This window comes from Lepidochelys kempii, chromosome 5 (genome assembly GCF_965140285.1).
Source record: "Lepidochelys kempii isolate rLepKem1 chromosome 5, rLepKem1.hap1, whole genome shotgun sequence".
Lineage (NCBI taxonomy): Eukaryota > Metazoa > Chordata > Testudines > Cheloniidae > Lepidochelys > Lepidochelys kempii.
Window position 1 is genome coordinate 16,176,676 of NC_136384.1, and position 16,428 is coordinate 16,193,103.

General features: G+C 42.9%; 1 protein-coding gene across 5 annotated transcripts in view; it reads right to left on the minus strand.

Annotated features, from left to right (window-relative positions):
- Positions 1-16,428, minus strand: part of MYO5B (myosin VB) — a 374,454-nt gene that overhangs the window by 121,490 nt on the left and 236,536 nt on the right. For all 5 annotated transcript variants that reach the window (XM_078852710.1, XM_078852708.1, XM_078852707.1 and 2 more), the window contains exons 13-14: positions 9,581-9,703; positions 7,745-7,828 (exon numbers count right to left, since the gene is read on the minus strand). In XM_078852710.1, coding sequence (XP_078708836.1) covers positions 7,745-7,828; positions 9,581-9,703 — 207 coding nt within the window. The remainder of the gene's footprint in view (positions 1-7,744; positions 7,829-9,580; positions 9,704-16,428) is intronic.

A 16,428-nucleotide genomic window follows, 5' to 3' on the forward strand; every position in this document is an offset into this window, starting at 1 on the left:
CAGGTGTTCTCAACCTAAACTTCTAAGACTGGGCCTGAGTTACAGGTGAGAAAAGGGCAACCAAACAGCATGACCAGGATTAAAAAAATCTTGCACGTGCACAAACAGCGTCGGATAGGGCCATTAGGTATTTTGTTATGTAGGTTATCCGATGAGGACTTTCATTTTTGTCAAAAGACCCATCTGAACAGCTGTGGCATTGAAAGCAGAAATGCTGTTCAAAGCACAGGGATCCGTGAGAGAAAGGACAATGCTCAGTTCATATCACAAACTTCAATTGCGCTGTTATTGTACAGTCTGCTAGGAAACAAGCCCAGCGGCTGGTATCTTAAAGGATTCATCTTGCTCTACATGATATAAAGCTTGCGCAACCTTCTGTTCTCAGAAGGGAATGGGAGAGTTCTGCTACTGCTTAAAATGTCTCCTCACCATCAGTGACTATCCTTCCCTTTCAGAAAGTCATTCAGGTCTTCATGCAGCAAGAAACACTGTCAGAATAATGTTCCAGTGCTGTCAGTGACTCACGGCATATTGCTTGCTATTTCACTCACGGAAGTAGAGCTTGATTTGTACGACAGACTGAAGCTTGCTGGTTCTGGGATTTCAAAGCCAGCCTGGTCTGTCAACCCGATCAGATCAAATTGGCACCCACCACCCCAACTTCTTGAATTTCACCATTTACAAACAGTACCAACAAATGACAAGGGCAGACCCAGACCACCATTCTGCTGCTACTGAACCTCCTCTTTCAAAGCTTTGGAACTAAACCAGATGGTCTGAAAGCCTTGTGCCTCTGGCCATAGAGCAGCACCATCCATGTAGAACACAAAAAAGGAGCAAAAGTGAAAGTTTTACAAAGCCAGGAAAAATGGGCCAGCATCTTCAAATTTCGATTAAGTTAAACACCTCCAGTACATACGGGCATGTAAATAAGTTTTTCAGAGGTGCTGAGGTCTCGCCTGTCTCATTCAAATACAATTACATATCTATTTATTCAGCTTTCCCCTTCAAACTAGAGCTACATTTAAATTATGGGTGTCTGAACGGAAAAAAAATATACAGTATCTTTTATCCATTGCTGTGATTTACTATGGTCTGATGCAGAGACTACTAAAGTAAACTGCAATATGATTCAACTGTTCAACCAGGCATTAGTTAGCAAGGAAATGTAATTCCACCTCAATTCAAGCACCCTGGGGTGGGGGAAGGGGTCAAGTGCGCGCACACACACTGTAGTGACTAAACGTGGTATCAGAACCTATGTAGACTAGAACAGAACAGACTGCAGCCTTGCGGTGCTTATGATGTGGCATGCACAGCACATAAGAGCTTAGAGAGAAAGCACAGTGAACAGGAAAGCCCTGCACAAACCCACGTACTTATTTGTTATGCCGCCCCAGAAAGGTCTTGTGGTAAGGGATGAGGACGCTACCTGATCCCCCTACAAACAAGGGGTTAACCTGGGCTCAGTTTTTCCTTTCACTTTGCACAGGTGCTCAGGGGAAAGATTATAAACTGGCTGAGGGAGTGGGAACTCACCAGGGTCATAGGACTGGGTTAATCCTAGGTTGGGGAAGTTTAATGTTACTTATCCTCTCCTCACACTTGTTTTCCATTGAATCATCTACCTGATGGACAGTAACACCCACGTAGGCACTCTACTGTTGAGGATGGGTAGTAAGTCGATGCCCCAATCTAGGCAGCAGATCCTCAGCTGGTGTAAATATTCAGAGCTCCACTGAAATCAATGGAGCTACAGAAGTTGGCATCAGCCCTTAGATGTTTCAAGATTGTAAGTTCCTTGAGGCAGGGACAGAGCCTTTCTTTGAGTCTTGTACAGTGCTGAGCATGCTTGTGGCACTTAATAACGATAATGAATTGTTATATTCTATCTTAACAGCAACTGCTCATGCTTTTGATCTATGATAAAATCAGTTCTCTCTGCTTTGAGTCATCTCTTTACTTCGTTTTGCTACTACAGGGCTGCTGAAAACTAATTAACTGCTTCATAAGTCTTTTACTGTCTGATTGGCCACAATAATTGCCTTCTAAAGAGTGTAATGCAATTTCACCTTGTTGGGAGTTCTTCAACAAGGATCTGTTTTCGGAAGTGGAGGTGCGTAAGCACTCATGGTGTTCATTTCTGGGGTTCCCCCCCATTCCTAGTACCGTATTATGTATACTGGCCTGATCCTGCCTCATTGACGTTTAACTTCAGAAAGAATCAGATCAGTGCAGAACTTTTTTCTGCACGTGTCAGTTTTGCTGAGATCTGTGTCCCCCTCTCCTGGCTCACACAGGATGCTAGGTATAACGTTACTACCGCTAATGGAGATCTTCCTTTGTTTCCCAGGGAAAGGGGCCTGCCTTTTTGAAGCAGGAGGCCCAGACTGATATTTCCATTTGCGACTGAGTCCACATCGTGATTGCGTGAGAAACAGCCGATAAAAATAAGATCTAGGTTGCCACTGAATCAACATCACATGACACAGAAAATGCAGCATTTTGGAGGCTTCGCTATGGGCATGTCTTCACTGTAACGTGGCTCTGCAGTCACGGCACCAGCACGGGGAGAGCTTTCCCAGCGCTATAAAAAGACCCATCTCCACGAGGGGAGCAGCTCCCAGCCCTGTAGCACTGTCTACACTGCCACGTTACTGCGCCGAAACGTGCACTGCTGTAAAGAGGCAGTGTAGACAAGCCCCAAAACAAAGCAACCTTTGTACTGTATGCAGATGTATACATCAAACGCACATAAACTAAACTAGTTATATACCTCCACATAAGTGTAAACATATTTAAAGGACACTCAAGCTACAGCAGGTAGTGGAGCTAACAAGAATGCAAAGTGAAAATAAAATCTCTCCGCCCCCCCCAGAATAAGATGCAGGGTCACTTTAGCTGCAGAACAATGCAAAGTGCTGATAAAGGGTGTCTTCAGACAGCCACTTCAAAGAAAGAAAGGAGTTATTTGAATGGTCACCTGAAGCTTCAGACCAAACCCGAACATGTTTTGAGACTGTAATAAGTTTAAACAATGAGGAGTCCTTATGGCACCTTAGAGATTAACACATTTATTTGGCCATAAGCTTTCGTGGGCTAAAACCCACTTCATCAGATGCATGGAGTAGAACATACAGTAGGGAGGTATAAATACACAGCGTATGAAAAGATGGGAGTTGCCTTACTCTGAAACCTGTAATAAGTTTGGCTGCAAAAGAAGAAGTTTTAAACATTATATCCTCCCCTTCTTACACAGTTCCTTGTGATAGCTGGGTCTGTACAGAACAACATACTTCATTACCTAAACCAGTATGTATTGAAAAATCTCACATGGAAGAAAATAATTCCAAAGACTTTTAGCTTAGCTTTTAGGCCAGGTAGGTCTCAAGCAGTATCCACTGAACCTTTGACTTTTCTGAGACTTGCCCATCATTAATGACCAAAACAATTGTAGTTTCTACCTTCTCAGCTCAAGCCCAAAGGACCCAGTTTTTAGGCCCATTGGCTCAGGCCCCAAGATTAGGCTCTGTTTTTTAAATTAAACTTGACTCCACCAAAATGACCCAAACTGAGGAGACCTGAACCTTGCAGAGCACAAACAAGTAAGATGGCCACACAACATTCTACTCTCTCCAGCCAGGTAGAGGCAGGGACCCTGAGGCTACCAATCCCCATCTGAGCAGATGAGTATGTGGGAGGAGAAACAGCCAAGCCCCCTACCTTCCTCAACATGAAACAGGTAGCATAAGAGGAGAAAGATTCCCCGAGGAAGTCTGTGGGACACATTCAAGTGCAAAGTATCAACCATTCCAGTAGATGCCAAAAGGATAGCTCCCTCTTTCAGCCTCTTCCCAGCAACTGCAAGGGAGAGGGGAGTTCCTATCTCCCCAGAGGGAATTAACCCCAAATATAGGATTTTAATCTGGGTTAGAACATGAAAGATGTGGTGGATGGAGAAAGCGGAGGTGTTTTGTGAAAGGGGATGCGGCTAGGAAGAGGTAGTGGGGAGACCCCAGCACAGTTCAATTTAGTGACTGAAAGGCGGAAGTGCTACCGTACTGGTGACGTTGGGGGAGTGGGGGGAGGCAATGGGGCTGGTAAAGGATATTACTCTTATCTGGGTCCACATGAAAACGGCACAAATAAGGGCTCAGTTCAGAGGTGATGTGTGAGGTGGTACAAGTTACGAGACCTTAAATGGATGTAAAAGTCAGCAATGGATGTAAACCTGCTGTCTCTTACATGCTCAGAGTCTTAACCAGAGAGCTATCACAGGAATGCAGTTAACAATAAGAGCCCCTGCTGCATGCTTCAGTTTAGGGCTTGTGCTCATGCAGACTTAGTGTGCAGCAAGCTGAGCTATGAATCTGCAACTGAAAGTTCCGTAGCAGGCTTCGATCTACTCTGTGCTGTAGCAGGGTCCACGCAGCCAGTTAGTGAGCAGCAGGCTAGTCCGCTCTGGATTCACACCCCAGAGCTTGCTGTGCACTAAGCCGTTACACTTTCTTCCAGCTCCATGGCACAGAGGTGCTGGAACAATTTGTATAATGGGGATACCATTGAATCATACTGTGAACCCCATATATGGTGGAAACTGCTTCAATCCATGGGGTGCGGCAGGGCACCCAAGACCCCTAGTTTCAGCACCCATGCCTTGCCATGTAAATCACAACAGCTTAAATTCCCTTACATGCATTTGGTCACTGGTAATTTACGTCACCTTGCACATCACATCTGCATTTGGCCCTGTGAAATTAAGAAAGAATTGGGGAGAGGGAAAATATCTTGGTAATAAACCCAGTACTGGGTAATAAACCCACAACTCAGGTTGTCCAATACTAAATGAGTGAACTGCAGGTGACAGATGTGTATCCAGGGTTCAGGGCTGCTCTAATAACTGTTCTCCTCCTCAACTGCAGTGTGAATCTAAGGGTTACAGCAAAATCCAACAGAAATCTTTCAGACACTATCACCACTGCAGGATTGCTCATCACAGCATGCAGGGAACTGGCTGAATAATTCATCATGCGGCATCTATTTCCTACAGATTACCTGGCGTTTTAAGTAAGCTCTAATTATATAGTTTTGCAAGGTAAATTGTGCAGGCTTCCTGAGGACATGAAGCTTTTGACTTTGAACATTATTAAAGCCCACTTCCACAGTCATTAGACCAGAAATTACCCACGTGGACATGAAAATTGCACACCTCAGCATTTTCATATGAATCTATCATTGCACACCAGAGCAAATTGCTGACAATGCTCAATTAGTTTCCCGTTCTGAACCTAGTTATATTTATATCCATATTAAAACTCCTGCTTAAAGTCCCCACAAGAAGTGCTTTCACTCGTTTCCCCTCCTGTCATGTTCTTGCTCATTTTGTTGTGGTTTTGGAGGTCACTGGTATCCCTGCTAGTTGTTATACCAAGGTAGAAAGGCACGACAAGGCTCCTGGGAAATAAACCAGACTTGAATGGCCTCGCTCCATAGCTAATGGGACATTGAACAGACTGCAGGAAACAGATAAATGGCAGGTTAATTTCACTTCATTGAGAGGCTTCAGATGAATGGAAAGAAAAAGCCAACAGAGACAAAAGGGGCCTACATCTGAACAGGCAACACAGATGTCTGTTTGCAAGGTTCGGAGGGAATTCAACAGTTAGCCATATTAGGAATGACAGACAGGTTAGCAAATGCTTGCTCTGATCTGGGCTTTACTGGTACACGATTCTATAGCATGGCTGCTCTCAGGACACCAAACTGCACTTTGTCGAACGAATACTGTGCCGGGCCTGTGCATACACAGCACTAGTGCTCTGACTGACGTCAAGACTTTGTTCTCCAGAACTGTATACGAAATCTATACCCTGATTTTAGGACTTTTCAAGTCTCAGTTCAATGGCTGGACTTTGTAGAACTAGAGGACTGAGTTGGTAAAATGAAAAACAAAAACAACAACAGGGTATTTTTAAGTTGTAGGATGAGAATAAATAGGATTGTGTCCTGTAAGGATTGGAACAGTTTTTTTATTTGAATTTGAATTGATTTGAATTTTTAAATCGTTTAAACGCTTAATTTTTAAAATGGTATTTACATCCCTAATCTAAAAGTGATGACACGCATCTAAAACTCAAATCTAGCAAGATACAGTCTTTGTTCAAGATGGTTTCTCTCACCCTTTCCTTTTGCTGGCCAGCCTGGCCAGGACCCATAACAAAGATCAAATTGTTTGGTTCCTTTGTCTCCTAAGGTGAAGGAGAAAGGTGGAGTCTCTCTCTCTCTCTTCCGTATTTCCTCAAAAGGGATTGTCTTTGTCTTACAGGTCAGGAAGCCCACCTAGGGCTCAGCTCAGCTTGCTATGTCCCCCAGAGAGTCAGCACCATGTCAATTTTGCAGTCTCCTGTGATTTTACAATGCAAAAGCCTTCCTACAACCTCTGATGGATATGAACAGTCCATCGTCCATGTCTCTGTTCACATATGGCTTGGTTTGCTACTGAGCCAGAGGTGTTTGCCTTCCCCTTTGTCTGGAAAAAAACCTGGTTTTTCCTCCTTTGTCTTTTTACAGTCTCTAGAACATAATATCAGAGAGCATCCATAATTCCTAGTGTTGCTACAAACATTTCAGTGATATTAATAACCAGCATGTTATTAGTTTTTCAGTGACATCACATAACACCTTTCAGATACGGATTATAACAGTAGTGAGTTGGGATATACTGAGCTGGTCTCACCAGCTGAACTCACTGCTAGATACCAGGGAGCCCCTTGCCTTCTGGCATTGGGATGCTCTTAGTGTCACACAGATCAAGGAACTTTTTTGTTGTTCGCTGTAAACCTTAACGTATTACTCGTTAATGTTGCATATCGTAGCATATGTGGGCAGTAATGTTATGGGAGCTGTGACAATGTTTGGAATTTCTTGTATGCAGATTCCTTGATATTTCTACCTTAATGCTATATTAACTCTCTATTTAATAAAAATGAAAAAAAAAATAGAGTTGTGAATGTATAGCTTACATGGAAGCAACAAGCATAACTGTGGTATACTGCAATGAAGTAAAAAGTAAATGCTTTTTCATCTACAAGCATTGCATTTATGGCCCAGGATAGCAGGTTAAAAGAAATGCTCTGCAATACCACCTGCAACATATGGGTTTAATTCCTGATCATGGTCTTTTAATCTCTGGCTCAGCCGAGGCTGGAGGTGCTTCAAAGACCATGCACATAGTCCCAGGGTGGGAGAAGGGCAGGAAGGGAGAGAAAAAGAAAGGAAAGCTTCATTGTTATTGAGCAGTGACGCTTCTTTGGAAGTGAAATCACTCCCATGTAGACGTCCAGCACAAATCCCAGGCATCACTTAAATCCTCTTGGGTTGGCCCTCTGTACTGGGTGATCTTTACCCTGACTGACTAAGGAGTAGGGTCAGCAGGTTGTGAAGGGGGTTCCAATCAAGCCAAGTTGATTGAAAGATGGTGGTCATGATTTATGACCTTAAGCATGACAGGGGATATATAGCAGGGAGGAGATTGCAGGTTACATGAATGAAGAGAACACCTGGGTAAAATGACAGCTTAAGTTCACTTTTTACATTTACTTTTTATTTTTGTTCCTGACCATGTAGACTGTAAGAGCTTTTGCACACGCTCCTGGGTGTTTTAAAATGAGCAAAGATATCAGAACAGTTCAGCAATGCCAACTTTGGTTTAATGTGGACTATTTTCCAAACCTTCTGCTCTTACCTTGCTGGCCTTCAGTATGCTGATCTGTTCTTCATATACAGTGTCCCTATTTTTCTCCAGAAATCCATCAGACTGATACTCCACCTACCACACAAAGCAATGGAGAAATGGAATGGTGGTTAAACCCCTCAGAATGCATCTACACTGCAATTAAACACCTTTGGCTGGCAACCATTAGCTGAGTTGGGCTCACACGGCTTAGGCTGTGGGGCTGTAATACGGAAGTATAGACATTAAGGCTCATGCTGGAGCCTGGGTTCTGGGACTCTCCCAACTCTGGGGTCCTGAGCTCAGGCTCCAGCCCAAGCCCAAATGTCTACACTGCAAGCGTATAACCCTGCAGCCCAACTCCAATGGGCCCGAGTCAGCTGACTCTGGCCAGCTGCAGGTGTTTAATTGAAGTATAGACCTATCCTCAGATTAGTCAGCATATTGCAAGTCTCTTGCTGTAATTACGATGTGTAGTCTCGCACGGTTTTAGGCATCATCATATTGCCATAAACTCATTGGAAAGGTAGCGCATATGGCTGAATGAATGGGGGAAAAGTGGTGAGGAAGGTCACACCAGTTTATCCTATTAATATAAAATATTTGAGTGTAAGATACAAGGCATTACAACACTTAATTCAAACACTGTACATTACCCAGCTATTACCCCCTTCAGGATCCAGTCCTGTTCCCACTGAAGTCAACTGCAAAATTTCCAGGACTCTACCATTCATATGAGTACTTGTAGCACCTATGGCATGCTTTGAAAAGCCCACTTTGGCATTCCTGGTAAGCCAGTGAATAACCACCCATACCTCAGTCTCAAAAGATCTTGGAGAGCTCTGTGCTAGGTCTCACCTAATCTCTCTTGCAAGTACATTTTTTCTGGAATTTAGAATCCGTTGGTTTTCAAGTAAGACCTGGCCAAAAAGCACTGGATGAGTCTTCAAAAGATTGAGTAAAACCTATTTTTTTCTAATTCAAATTCAAGCAAATCACTAACTGTCAGCGATCACACATGCAGAATTTGAAATGGGAATATCTTCTTTTGGAAGATTTGGTGAGAATGTGCTTAAAATCAGGTGTATAATGGAACTCAAGTCCCAGCCTTACCTGTGAATAGCGCAATTCACTCAAGTTAGGATAAAAAGACTCAGACTTTATTAAGGACAATACACACTACTTGGCAGTAGCATTAGTGTCACTTGACTCCTTTATCCTTACTCAGAGCTGCTTTTGATTTCCATTTTCGACACAGAGACAGATATATGGGTAACTACAACCTCTTCACAGATTCTTGCCTGCTCTGAGCAATATCTGTCAAATCATGTTTTAAATAAAGCTTGAGACCATTACTGGATGTTACAGCATCAGCCTCTAAGCTTTGGAAAATCAAAAGTTGGAGTTTTCTCCCTCACAGAGGAGGGAAAATGGTCCCAGTTCCACTCATATCTTACACCTGTGAAGCACAAGATTTTTTGGCCATCAAGAAAATGTCCTTGTTTCAATCTTTCCTGTATGTAGCAACCTCTACTAATGTTAATTTGACACAGCTCTCTGAAGGAGGTTTGTTTTGTTAAACCAGAAGACTCAACTATCCCTGTTTAAAACTCAGTACAAAGTCTAAGGCTGAGATTTTAAGTGCTTACTAAGAGATTTGAATGCCCAATTAAAATAAAATGGCAATTTGGTATCCAGATACCTTAGGCACCTTGGAAAGTCATTGCCTAAATAGCTAAATGTGGTTTAAAAAAAAAAGTGACTCCTAATGCAAACCCCTTCCATCCTGACTAGTCATCACAAACTCTCGTGTTTAATGTGCTGCGTGTTTAGTATATGCCCTGATACCTTATCTGCAAAGTGAACGACAATGAAGGAGGTATTGGACATTCGAGGTTTTTGGAAGTGCTGGCTGCTAGAATGTCTGTCATATAATTTCTGTGCCCAGTTCTGGTCAGTTCCTTTAGGAACCTAGAAAACACAAAGGAGAGGAAGGAGGTTAGATCACACGAGCACTCAAAGGCATAGATACTACACACCTTCATGGTTTCATTACATTATTATTTTTTAAACACTTTTAGCCCATGTCTTATAGGTGATGGCAGAAATGAACCTTTAGGAGGAACTGGACTCAGCAGAGGGAGATGGCTTGGTACCAGGTTTAGGGAGGTCAGTCCACACATAGCAGGCAGCATGGAAGATGTCAAAATGGTGGAAGAGAGTGTAATACAGCAGAATTCAAGGCTGGCATCACCAAGGGACATTACATAAGGGAGCACAAGGATGAGTTTATAGTAACAGGTATTAATTAAGAAACCAAAACCCTAAGTTATTACTCCATCTGGATTTCTCAGTGTGTCCCCAGATCTTCAGCTAGTAAAAGTCAACATACCGCTATAGAAGTCAATAGCACTCAACTGATCTACACCAATTGCAGATCTATATATAGGTCTCAGACTGAGCTCTTTGGGGCAGGGACTAATTCAGGGTTCTGTACAGCTCCAAGATCATTGCTAAACAATGAGTAATGTGAATTATATCAAGAGTGTTGCCATCTGTTAATACCTGAGAAACAAAACAGGCCATCATCCCAATCCCTTTTTCAGTAACCCAGCTCTTGTTGGCCTGACTGCTGGAAAACCATCATTGTCCCCTGTCCCCTGCCAGTGTTCTCATTTAATATTGATGCAAACATTCAAATGGTTTACTCAGGGTAAGACATTTTGTATCCCTACCAGCAAAAAAGCAGTAAGATTCTTGTGCTTGGGCAAAGTCTATTAATTGCTCAGGACAGAAATTTAATCATTTTCAAAACAAAGGCAGCCTTTTGCAGCAAAATGACAGGTTTTCACAAACAAAAAACTTAAGACAAGATTCTAGATTTTCTTAATATGCCTACGAAACAGAGTGATTTGGTGAGCAGTTTTTCAAACTTAACTGTCATCAAAATACACCAAATTTGATGAACTGTAGGACTAGGTGTCTATCTATCTATATTTGAATTTAAGAAAGACCTAGCAGCCTCTTCACAGAATTTATTATAATATGTGAACTCATTTAAAAAGCACTATTATAAAAACTGAAATTCCAAGAAATCTCTGGCTTTTTAAAATCCCAGAGTCCTGCCCAAACCAGTCACACTCATGTTGTGTATATGAACATGGCTTGGCTGTTCTCAAATATCTGAAATAAATGACTTTCTTTGACAAAAAATAAAGCAGGCCAATAGTGCTGTACTGTATCAGGAACTTCCAGTTTCATACTTTTGCATTTTAAACCATATTGTGAGAGACTTTAATCCCACTACAGGGCACAGGTGGATTATTTATATAACCTCTCCTGCCCCACACCCCATTCAAAGAATTGCATGCTCCCTTGTGATGTGATCTCATTACATTTAATGGCTAAGCAAGATCAGTCCGGGAAAGTACTTCCATCTATCTTACGTACTTATATGGGGGTACTAGGATACAAGGGGTGCTTCCCTTCCCCGCCACCATGTGACTCTGGGGAAAAACTGCAGAGAACAGCCAGCCAGAGACTCCAGCTAGTAGGAACAAAGCAGCCAAAGCAGGGACCTCTGGACATTCCAGTCAGAACTGAAGAAAGCTCTCTGACTTCCCCTGCCCTGTGTGAATTGGCTGCTTGCTCCAACCTTCCCCCTCCCTCTCCTCAATCTTTTTCAGAGTCACTGTTTCCCTGGAGAGAGTCCCCCATGCCTACATTCTTTGTTCCTAGATGTATACATTTACGTTTAGCCATATTACAGTGACTATTATATGCTTGCACCCAGCATACCGAGAGATCCAGGTTGCCCTGTATCAGTGACCTGTCCTCTTCATTTACCACTCCCCCAATTGTGTGTCATCTTCAAACATTACCAGTGATGATTATATGTTTTTTTCCCCCCAAGTGATTGACAAAAATATTAAACAGCATGGGGTCAAGAATCAATCCTTGCAGGACCTCATTAGAAACATACCCACTCAATGATAATTCCCCATTTACAATTACTTTTTGAGGCCCATGCTTTATCCCTTTTTAATTCATTGAATGTGTGTCAGGGTCTCCATGTGGAAGATGGGTAACTGCCTGACAAATTAGACCTACAAATAAGCTGTTTATTGTTTTAAAGATAGGTTTTCTCTGAAATGCTTTTGTTCTGAACAAACAGTACTTTGTTTTTATGAGAGCTGGCTCCTCACTGGTTAAACCTGTCACTGCCCCTGACAATTACAGTAAACTGTAGAATTCTGCAGCCTAAGGCCCACTCTAGAAGGGGAGAGTGTGTGTCATGGGATTCTGCCTCAAGAGAGGTGACAGCTAGATGTCTGAGATCAAAATGGGGTGCCCTCTAGGTGGTCACAAAAGGATCAGAGGTGCAGTTAGCTCAGGAAATGTGACACTGGACGCGCCACAATCTTTAGTCTACTAATCTTCAAAATGTTCTTAGCTCATTTTACACAAATTTTACTGTCTTTTTCTTTGACACAAAGATTGAGTGACTTCCCCAGGGTCACACAGGAAGTCTATGGCAGAACAAAGAATTGAACCCAAGTCGCCTAAGTTCCAGGCTAATGCCCAGGCACCGGGCCATCCTTTCTCTTGGCTGTGAGACTTAGGTATGGCAGAAAATGCTGATGATGATACTTTACTTTGAGCCATTACAGCCTCAACATGCCATCAGGCTTTTAAGGGGCACTGAACAGCTGTGGGAGAATGAGCCATAGAATGAAAAATCACGGACCATTTGTTATTATTAAAGATCCCATAGCACTTTTCACACAGTCGGGGTGTTAGCCCCCTTTTTCAGACCAAATAGCATTTATCTGATTTCAGTCTGCCTTGCTAAATTGCTCTCATAGTTTTAACTTCACAGGGTATTGTACATGTCCTCTCCTATACTGGTATGAAGATGTAAGATCTTCAAACCAAGAAAATATATAGTTTGTACAGCACCCTATATTAGTTTATTAAATTTGTAAAGTGCTTTAGGATCCTTTTGGGCAAAAAGTTCCTACATAAATATAGACTGTTATAATATCTTAAATAAATATGCCCTATTTGAATAAGCAACTGACCACTTGTTTTGTTACAGTAGATTCTGCCAACAGCATTCTCTGCAGTCACCCTCAGCAGGCGTTTCCACTTCTGTCTGTTCATTTAAATCTATGCAGCATGTGAACCTTTCGAGCCTCTACTAGGCCAAAACCTAGGGGAATGAGTTATGCCTTCTCATACAAAGCCTTGGGATCCCATTGCTCAGCATGATGCACTGAGTGCCACCAGGCCCATCCAAGGCATTTTAAACATGGCTTATTCCCTGTTGCTCTTAGAGCGCCTCTGCCTTACCTCTTGCTGCACAAACTGGCCAAAAAAACAAAACATAAAAAATAAAAAGCGAGAGAGAAGAAAGCCTTAAGGAGAGCAGTCAACTGTGATCAAGGTCACTTTTGTTGCTGTCTCATGGCTGAGATGTTCAGCCTAAAGGAAGCTGACGAATTCCCAGGGCTGTCAGTGGAGACAGTTGAATGAAGGGGATATTTTATAAAAAGCTACATTCTTAGCTGCGTGTATGTGCCACGCTTTCATACAGTTACGGGAAAACAATCTCAGTGCCGCAAACCCAGCCGCATGCACATGTGTTCTATGGGGATTATGCGCAGAAGCACAAGTTAAAGGAAGTTTGTTCTACTAAAATCAACATCCCGAGGAACAGACTGGTTGCTTAATCCATTAAAAAACGTGAATGAAGCACCACTATTCTCTGCTAGTCATTCCCTATAAAGGATTTTTCAACAGGAAACAGTGTCATCTATTCAAACACTGGATCAAAAGATCAGGAATTCTAGGAAATGCAGCTAAATACAAGTGGTTTATATTTTCAGAGAGCTGTGTTGGTTCGACTTCACCATGCCGTCAGTGCCTTCAATTGTAATCAGGAGCAGGCATACGTTCTGTGGGACTAAAAGCCGAGTCAGGCTGACATTTCTCACTCCTTGATTTTTAACCCTGATTACAGCTTTGCCAGCAGTGTAAATTTACAACGCCGTGACGAGGCCTTTTCATTATTCCTACCTCACTTCACCTGACCACAACACTGGTGCCAAATGAGATATATGGAACTAAAGTCGACTATTTCACTGACTGAGGCAACCGGACCCTTTAAATTATTTACAATGCATTTATATCAAGCACCAACAAAAATGCATCTCAGGTTTCTCCTAGTGGGTAAAATTTGTCTTGGTCAGCAGTGAGAAACTGAAAATTTTAACTGCTGTGAGAGAAAGATGAAGGGTTCTTTCAATCTTGCATAGACATATATTCTTTATGGTCTGTTTCTGATTTTGAATCTATCGTGTTTTCCAAGTTACCAAAAGGTGCTCTATAAGGTCATCAAAGCACTTCACAAATGAGGCATATAAAACACAGACACCTATGGGATGGAGGGCAACAATTAACCAATGCACAGCACAAGCATGACACTCAAGAGAGCGGAATTTTGCCCGTGGACAACAGGCCAAAACTGCAATGCAACGCTTTATATCAGGGCTCCCCAAACTTTTCACGGTAACGCCTCCCCTGGGAGCCGGGGCTGGGAACTGGGCCACGAGGACAAGGGTAAGGGGGCCGAGTTTGGGGCTGCACCTGGGGGCGGGGCTGGGGCCGGAATGGAGCCACGACCAGGGCAGAGATGGGGGCCGGGAACGGAGGTGTGGCCAGGGGCCGAGGCCAGGGGTGGGGCTGGGAGCAGAAGCTGTGACCCAGCCTCGGTCAGGGGCCAAGGCTGGGGACAGAACTGAGGCTGGAGCCAGGGCCACCGCTGGGGGTGGGGCTGGAGCTGGCCTGGGTGGCGCTCCCTCCCTGCCCCCCCAGGGGGGCTGGCTCAGGCCCCACTGCTCCGCCCTAAATGTTCCTGCATGGCCCCCTAGCCCCACAGTTTGGGGACCTCTGCTTTATATAACCAAGGTTTTCTGCGAGGATAAAGTGACACCACCACTGCCAAAAGCCCCCCATACAGAATAAATTGAAAAGAACTCAGTTTATATAAGGGCTTATCAACCCTTTAAAAGCAACCACATTTGGGAACCTAGTTAAATATTCATCACACAAAAGGCAAAGCATTAAAAGAACTGGTAAATTTTAAAATAATAATAATTCTATCACAACTTCCTGCTGGGGAAAGGAAGGGAGAAAAAGAGCCACACAAGACAGATAATCACGTTGCTTAATGCAGTTTTGGGACGCACACAGATTCCATGGTGATGGGTACAGTTTAAGAAGCTGAACTGAACAGAACACTACACTGTAAGCCATCCCTGTAACGTTGATGGTGATCTATGATAAGTATTTCCACTACAGTGTATTCCGCCTAATAGCAATCCTGTCAACTGCCAGTTAGTGGCAACACATTGCCGGGAACCAATCCCACCCCATTAATACAATTCAATATTGGCAATGGTATGCCACTTATCAGCACCTCCCCCCTCACAGGAAAAAAAGGGAATTTAAAGATAAAAATTTAAAATGATACCTGAAATCTTTCTTTATGCAATGTAGAATTAAGCCATCGAACTCATTGCAACTGGGTAGTTAGAAAAATATCATGTTAAGATTAAAAATTGGTTCAGACTCTTATGGACCAGAATCTTAGTTGGTGTAAATCAGCATAGCTACAATCTAAACAAAGCTACACCCATTTACACCTTCTAAAGGCTGTCCATGCTATTTTTAGCTTTTCCCCACCCTCTTATCGCTCTGACTCTGCAATAGGAAATTGGGGCAGTTAGTCCCACTGACATACAACATTAACACCTACCAGATACACATAGGGCGTAAGTCATGCACTTCACAGTGGAACCCACTTATTAGAGAGTTGGACTTTACTATAAGCAGAGTGAAAATCCACAGGCCTCAGTTTCACTATATTCAACTTCACTACAAATAGCTTTCATTGTGTTACTGGCACAACAGAACGGGTGCATTGTGCAGTATTTTTAAACTTCCCAAGTAGTACCTGACATAGGCCACTATTGGACATGGGTTGTCACTTGTACTAGAACAGGAGTTTGTGTCCCCTTATGGCATTTTAAAGCCTTTAGAACCAATGAGTTTTTGTATACAGTACCTAATCTAATGATAATGACCAAGGGCTACTGCAACAGAAATTAATAACTGATCCATCTATTCAGGATTTTTCAGGATTGGGCCGTTTCCTTCATGTTGGAAGGGGTGTCAAATAAATAAAATTCTCCCAGGGCTCCAAGGAATCAGCCAGCAAAGATCAGGGAGCTATTCAGAGTAAAGGAAACATTAAATCCAACCTTAAATCTATCGGGGGGAAAAAAAAAGAATGGGATAACTAACTAGACTTCTTGAAAGCCACAGATCCAGCAATTAGTATTATAAAAACTAAGAAGGAGAATTTTAATGGTTTCTTTCTTCCCTGAACCGCCAATATAATCTAAAAACCAAGCCCAGCCCTGGGTATGCCAGAGTTCTGTGGCGCTTCATACGGATAGGGGCTGCACATTCTGTTGCTTCCTCACCATGCTCTGGATGACAACTCAACGTGCAAGTCGTTATTCTGCCATCGGATTAGAACTAATGAGGTCCAAACCATAAACCCCCCAGGGGTTCTGCCGCTCTTCTTAACCTACATGCAGCGGTTCATAGAACACAAATCAGAGAAAGTA